Source organism: Plecotus auritus (genome assembly GCF_963455305.1).
Source record: "Plecotus auritus genome assembly, chromosome: 5".
Classification (NCBI taxonomy): domain Eukaryota; kingdom Metazoa; phylum Chordata; class Mammalia; order Chiroptera; family Vespertilionidae; genus Plecotus; species Plecotus auritus.
In genome coordinates this window covers 177582000-177589318 of record NC_137776.1, presented here as the reverse complement: position 1 = coordinate 177589318, position 7319 = coordinate 177582000, and the positions used below count along the sequence as shown (strand labels likewise).

At 49.2% G+C, this 7319-nt stretch overlaps 1 protein-coding gene across 2 annotated transcripts in view; it reads left to right on the top strand.

The window, feature by feature from the left end:
- Positions 1-619: 619 nt before the first annotated feature.
- The window catches only part of DENND1A (DENN domain containing 1A), a 479039-nt gene continuing 472339 nt past the window's right edge, over positions 620-7319 (top strand). For both annotated transcript variants that reach the window (XM_080668038.1, XM_080668037.1), the window contains exon 1: positions 620-732. In XM_080668038.1, coding sequence (XP_080524164.1) covers positions 716-732 — 17 coding nt within the window. In that variant the 5' untranslated portion in view covers positions 620-715. The remainder of the gene's footprint in view (positions 733-7319) is intronic.

The following is a 7319-nucleotide window of genomic DNA, read 5'->3' as shown; positions in this document are numbered from 1 at the left end:
AAGGTCTAAGGGGTGAGGAAGGGGCCACCCTCAGGAACCATGTTGGGGAGGGAAGTGGATGGTGTAATAGAGAAGAGAGTCTGGGCTCCCTTAAGGAATTTATTGGAAGGTAAGGGATTATCTAAGGGAAAACTTGTGTTTTCATGGAGGCCTGAGTGGGAGACAGCTATCTCTATACCAGAGCTGCTGGTGGGAGAACTCCGTAAGAGAGGAATGGGTGAAGGTTTCTTCAGGGGAGCTTGGGGTCTCTGTGGGATGGGGAGGTCCTCCCAAGGGGGCTGGTGGTAGGTAGGGTTTTCTATAGGGGATCAGTGGGCTGGAGCTCCGTAAGGGCCTGTACCAGGAAGGACTCATACACAGAGCTCTGGAAGTCAGTGGGCGGAAGTGCGGTCTCCACACCCCCCTCAGGCGGCCCCACCTCCTGGGAGCGGACTTCACTTCCCGGCAGCCCCTTCGGGCGGCGGTGTGAGGGGCGGCGGGGGCGGCGCGCGCCGGGCACGCGCGCCGGGGACCGTGGCGTTCGCCGGGTTGGAGCTAGAACATTAACCCCGGGAGGCGCGGCGGCGAGGGAGCGAGCCTCGAGCGGGCGGGCCCTGCCTGAGGGAAGGGAGGAAGGGGCGGGGAGAGCGCCGGAGGGAGGCCGGTCGGCCGCGGGCGGGCGGGCAGGCAGCGCAGCGCCGAGCGGCCCGCGGGCCCATGAGGAGGCCCGGGGACCATGGGCTCCAGGATCAAGTGAGTGCGGCCGGGCCGGGCCGGGCGGGGCTGGGCCGGGCGCGGGGCGGCGAGGCCGGGCAAGGGCTGAATGAAGGCCGTGGGTCGCGCGGGGGACTTGTTGCCGGGTCCCCAGGGACGCCCCGCGTGCCGGCGTCACGCGGGGAGGGGGACGGTTGCCATGGCGATTGAGGGAGGCGCGGGGGTGGGGTGCGCGTGGGGTGGTAGGGCGCCAGTGGTCAGGTGTCCTCTACTCTTAGGGCAGGAGCTGCTGAGATTACCAGATGGCCTTCTCCCCGGGGTCACAGAGAGCCTCTGAAAATGGTCTTACAACTGTTGGGGGAGAGGGCGAGAAATGTCCGGAAGCAACTCCCCGAATGGGAGTGTTTGGGGCGCCCCTGAGAGAGAGGTAGCAGCCGGCTGCCGAAGGCTTGCGGGGGTGGGAGGTGGGGGAGGGGGGAGGGCGGTGGGGAGCCACAAAAGTCGTGTGAGGTTCTCAGAGGGAGGGGCCCCTCAGGGACCTAAGGTCTGGATACTCTGGGGTGAAGGCCCTTTTCTCTCTCCTCCTGGTTCCCCTCTTATCTATGCAAGTCTCCACACCACTCGGGCCAAAGGCTGTGAAGGAAGATGGCTCTGTGCTGTAACTGAGCACCTGGTAATTGTTGGACAGGCTCTGTAATCCAATCTGGCAAATTCCTCGGCTCGTTCATTCACCTGGAGTTAGTTTTCCCCGGGTGCAGTGTTGTTGATGCGTCTAACTTCAGAACCCATTGAAACATTGTTTCCCTCCGTTTGGACGAGAAGTTGACTTTGGAAAGTACGACTTTTATACAGGCCAGTTTGGGTGTGTTGTTTTGGACTCTATCTCCCTCCAAAGCCAGGTCCTCTTTCGGCCTCTCCCTTCCTCAGCTCCAGAGCACGAGATGCCTTATCTCTAATGACTAACAAATGTTCACTTTTTCTGAGTAATAGACTTGTTGGAGGGCACTTGAAAACAAAGTTGACAGCATAGGCTTTTCCTTAGAACAGCTTTCACAGGACACTTGAAACCTGCTTACAAGAAAGCCTGTGGAATGTGTTTATTTCAGCATTTTGAGAATTACGCTAGGGGAAGTTTGAAAGGGGAAGGGCTTTAGGGGCAAAATCTAATAATTATGCAAAAGTTGCATCCCTGTCCAGTCGATGTCCATGCAATGTGACTTTTGTTCAGCCGTGTAGTCCCCTGAGACCTTTGCTACATGGAGCTAGAAGAGTCTGTTCACAAAAATGGAAGAGTTGGATGAGAACACTGTTCTTGATTTTTGTGGAAATGAGGGAAAAAATTTAGAGGTGTGCCCCACATACGAGCTCAAGAGGCTTGGGACGTAAAAAGACACAGTTCTTGAAGTATTGGGATTAAAGAGGCACTCCACGTTCAGCTCCTGCTTCCAAGGAGGAGTTTTAAACTTGGATTTCAATAGCACTTAGAAACACTTTCCAAAAGGCACCTTAGAGTTGCAGAGTGTGCTCGTTAGGATGCTTACCCTTCCTGTTACACAGAAGTTCGGAAACTGGTCTGATACGAGGCAGGTAGAGAAAACCCAAGTAGGAGTTCAGATGATTGGGCATCGGGTCTCTGTCTTGCTTGTGAACATTGTAGGTTAACAAATACATATCTCAAGTGTGTTTTGGGAACCCATCACTCTGAGCACTTGGCAAGAGAACTTAATGCAGTAAATTGATGTTGAAACTGGACTGCTTTGTGATAAAAACTTGGGCTTGGGAAATATATTAACTTTACTTGTGGTGAGGCTGAAAGAGAATATGAAGAGAGAAATTACGAAAAGTACTTACGATTTACGGTGACTGTTGACTGTGCAACTTTGCCTGCAGGTAGGAATGGGGATGGGCAGGTGGCCAGGAAACCTTCTACTTAGGTGCAGCCCTACTTGTTGGAGGGCATAGCTTTGGTTGCTGCTGACCATTCCATCCTGATAGGAAAGAAGACACGGAGCTCAAGGGGTTCAGAATCTAAGTGTGCAGGCTCCATTGTGTAGGACAGTCTTGGGGGTGGGTGAGTAGGAGGCAGAGAGTACCCTGCGGTCCCTTTAAGCAGGAGAGCACTGTGGCTGTTTGTGTTTTCTCTTGCTTATCTTTGATGCTTTGTGGCCCAGTCAGGCTGATATGTAGAATCGGATCTGGATTCAAATTCCAGTTCTTTTGTCTACTAACTACGAAGTTCCTTATTCACCCTGAGGATAAAATGGGGAAAACTATTGTTGTAGGGTCATTATGAACAGTAACTATAGTATCACCATGACTGCAGGGCCCATATTAAAAGTTCAGTAATTGTTAGTTTTCTTTTACACTTTCTCTATCAAAAGACCAAGAAAACTAGTATATTTTATACCAGAAATGCCAGAGAACTGTTCAGATAATGGAGAAGAAAGTTTTGATGATCAAGGAATCCAGGGGTCCTCAAACTTTTTAAACAGGGGGCCAGTTCAGTGTCCCTCAGACCGTTGGAGGGCCAGACTATAGTTTTAAAAAAAAACTATTAAAAATTCCTATGCGCACTGCGGGCCCGGGACGAGTCGGCTGCTAAGCAGGACAGGCAGCGGCACCCGATGGGCCGGATAAATGTCCTCGGCGGGCCGCATGTGGCCCGCGGGCCGCAGTTTGAGGACGCCTGAATTAGACTGTTAACATGCAGGGCAGGACTTAACAGTCTCAGTAAAAAATAAAAATGATTAAAAACAATAACCTGTGTAATTGTGAAGCTGGTGTCTGCTGTATGATCAATTGAGTTACTAGGCATAGGTATTGAGATTTGGTGCCTGATCAGACTTTTCCTTTCAAGCTAAGGCTGGTTGAGTACAATCTCTGTCACACCATTTCATCAAATCCTCACAACTGTCCAATGATGTAAGTACTATGAGCCACATTTTTAAAGTGAGAGAATGGGAGTTTATAGGCCTAAGATCAGATACCATCTCCTGGAAGCCTGCCCTGATGCCAGCCCCCCTCCCCCCACCTCAGCCTAGGCCAGGTGCCCCTTATCTGTGCATCCTCCTCCCCAGCCTAGGCCAGGGGCTCCTCACCTGTGCATCCCCCTCCCCAGCCTAGGCCAGGTGCCCCAGATCTGTGCATCCCCCTCCCCAGCCTAGGCCAGGGGCTCCTCACCTGTGCATCCTCCTCCCCAGCCTGGGCCAGGGGCTCCTCACCTGTGCATCCTCCTCCCCAGCCTAGGCCAGGGGCTCCTCACCTGTGCATCCCCCTCCCCAGCCTAGACCAGGGGCTCCTCACCTGTGCATCCTCCTCCCCAGCCTGGGCCAGGGGCTCCTCACCTGTGCATTCCCCTCCCCAGCCTGGGCCAGGGGCTCCTTATCTGTGCATCCTCCTTCCCAGCCTAGACCAGGGGCTCCTCACCTGTGCATCCTCCTCCCCAGCCTAGGCCAGGGGCTCCTCACCTGTGCATCCTCCTCCCCAGCCTAGGCCAGGGGCTCCTCACCTGTGCATCCCCCTCCCCAGCCTAGGCCAGGGGCTCCTCACCTGTGCATCCTCCTCCCCAGCCTGGGCCAGGGGCTCCTTATCTGTGCATCCTCCTTCCCAGCCTAGGCCAGGGGCTCCTCACCTGTGCATCTTCCTCCCCAGCCTAGGCCAGGGGCTCCTCACCTGTGCATCCCCCTCCCCAGCCTAGGCCAGGGGCTCCTCACCTGTGCATCCTCCTCCTCATCTGTTTCAGTGGCCCCTTGTGTCATAGCACTAACTCCAGTTCTTTGTCTGTCTTCCATACTCAGCCTGACATGAACTTTTTGAGAGTAGGGACTCTCTTTTTTTGTCTTTGAGTTCCCTGTGTCAAATCCAGTACCTGACACACAGATTGTTTAGGAAGAGTTTATGGAATGCATTTAAGAAATATGTTAGGACCTGAATTAAGATCCTAATTTAGTGTACATAGAGTTAAAAGAACACTTTGCTACTTGAACTCTTGAGGAGGAAGAGTTTTATAAGTTTTTAAGCCAACTTGCCCTGGTCTAGGCACAGTTCCTTATGTTTTCTAAAGAGTGTTCAGTTCATGTTCACTTTATTTAGAGAAACATTGTCTTGCCTCACACCAAACATTTACCTGACAAAGGAAAGAAAAGGTCACCAGTTTTGCAGGTAGTACCCTGGAAAGCTCCTAAGCCTTAAACCTGAGCAGACACTTAAAGGATAAAAGGAGCAGTGGTGACTAGTATCTTTGACAGCTATGTTTAAATCTTAGTTGGTGTTTGAGTGTTCCCAGTGGACTGGAATGTGGTTAATATGAAGCAATTTAACTGATAATGCAGACACACAGCAGGAAACGGTGTGGCAGCTTAATACTGCTTGTGGTGACATCCTAGAAATTGTTTCCAGGCACCAAGGGCAGGAAGTGGATTGTAAGTAATCGAAGGAAGTATTCTAAGTGAGTTTGAAGAAACCTGACATTTATGGACTCAGAGAAAAGCATGCTCAAACATTTGAAGGCATAGAGGGACAGGATAAGGCAGCTGATTTGGCCTTGGGGTGTGTTTATTCTGCATTAGCCTGTATACCTGTCTTCTGTCCCTGTCAGACTCTGACCACTTTGAGGTTGGTGACCAAGAAATTTATCCATTTATTCATTCACTCACTCACTATGGAACTAAGGGTGTCAAGCACATATTAAACACTCAATAAATGTTAGTCATTATAGTTATCATAACTGATAGTATTATATTACATGCCCAGTAGTACACTAGGACATAGAAATGAAGAGATTTTTCTTCGGGTTAAGGCTTCCCAAAGTAGTAGTAAGATAGAAATGTGAAACAAAACCAACTTCCTGCAGGTCCTCTCCCCACCAAAAAAAATACTCCACTTATAATACAAAAAGATCATTTTTATGGTGGAGGTGCAGCCAGTGATGACTAAGTGAATAAATGGAGGAGAGACTGTGTGGGTTCAAGAAAGGAAGACTTCATCAATACGATACTGTTTTAGTTGAGACAGGAGAGATGAGTAAGGATATGAAAGGGGTAAGAGTGGTGGTGGGGTGGCAGTGGTGGTGATGGTGGTTGTGGTGGCAGCAGTCATAGTCATCTCAATACAGGAGTGGCACATTAGGGAAATAAAAATACTAATTACCATTTTATTAGGCATTTAAATGCTAGGGATAGTGTTAGACATTGGGAATTTGTAATGGTAAATAATAATACATATTCATTCCTACTTTTGTTGGAGCTTACAGTCTGGTGGACCTGACATAAAAAAGCCCAGATCAATTCACGTAAAGCTATGTGGATGTGCTACAAAGGAATCAAAATTCTAAGGGAGAATGATAGGAGCGGCTGTCCTATTTTAGATAGAGAGGGAAGGCTTACAGTGGAGATGACATTTGAGCTGAAACTTTAAAGGATGAGAAGTCATTGGTCATGTAAAGAGACTTGAAAAGACAGAGAGTAGAGAATATACAAAGGCCTGGAGGTAAGAAAACCCTAGCCGTATTTTAGGAGCTGATAGAAAGCCAAGGGGTTTGGGAAGTGACTGATGGTAGAGACATTTGAGGTTAAGGTCAGAGAGAGAAACTGGGGCCTGAGCAGAGACTTGTAGGCCGTGGTCATCTGAAAACAACTTTATTAAGTTATAAGTCATATACCATAACACTTATTCTTTTTTTTGTTAATCCTCACCAAGGATATTTTTTCCATTGATTTTTAGAGAGAGTGGAAGGGAGGGTGGGGGTGGGGGGGGAGAGAGAGAGAGAGAGAGAGAGAAACAGCAATGTGAGAGAGACACATTGATTGGTTGCCTCCTCCATGCTCCCCCACCTGGGCTGGAGTTTGAACCTGCAACCCAGGTATATGCCTTTGACCAGGAATTGAACCCATGATGCTTTGGTGTCTGGGCCGACAGTAATCACTGAGCCACACTGGCCAGGGCATAAAATTTATTCTTTTGTAGTATATCAGTAAATGGTTTTTAGTATGCTCACAAAAATGTGATTGATCACCACTGTCCAATTCCAGAACATTTTTATCACTCCAGGAAGAAGCCCCATACCCATTAGCTGTCTGTCGCTTCCCCTTTCCCTCCAAACGCTTTCAGCTCTAGACAATCACTAATTGTAGTTGCTGTAGATTTGTCTGTTCTTGGTATTCCTTATAAATGGAATCATCTATATATATAAAAGCCTAAGCAACCGATCGACCAAACAGCCGGTCGACTGGTCGCTATGATGTGCATTGACCACCAGGGGACAATGCACAGGATTGGGCTCCCTCCTGTCTGGATTGGGCCTGTGGGGATTGGGCCAAAACTGGCTATCCGATATCCCCTGAGAGGTCCTAGATTGCAGGGTGCAGGCCAGGTTGAGGGACCCCACTGGTGTACAAATTCATGCACTGCGCCTCTAGTACAATATATAATTCTTTGTCTTTCATGTAATATAATGGTTCCAAATGTTATCCATATTATAGCATATGAGCATTTTGTTTATTCCTGAGTAATATTTCATTGTATTGACAAACCACATTTTATTCACTCATTCATTCATTCACCCATTCATCAGTTGTTAGGATTTTGGGTTGTTTTCACTTATAAGTAACTAGGGGCCCAGTGCACGA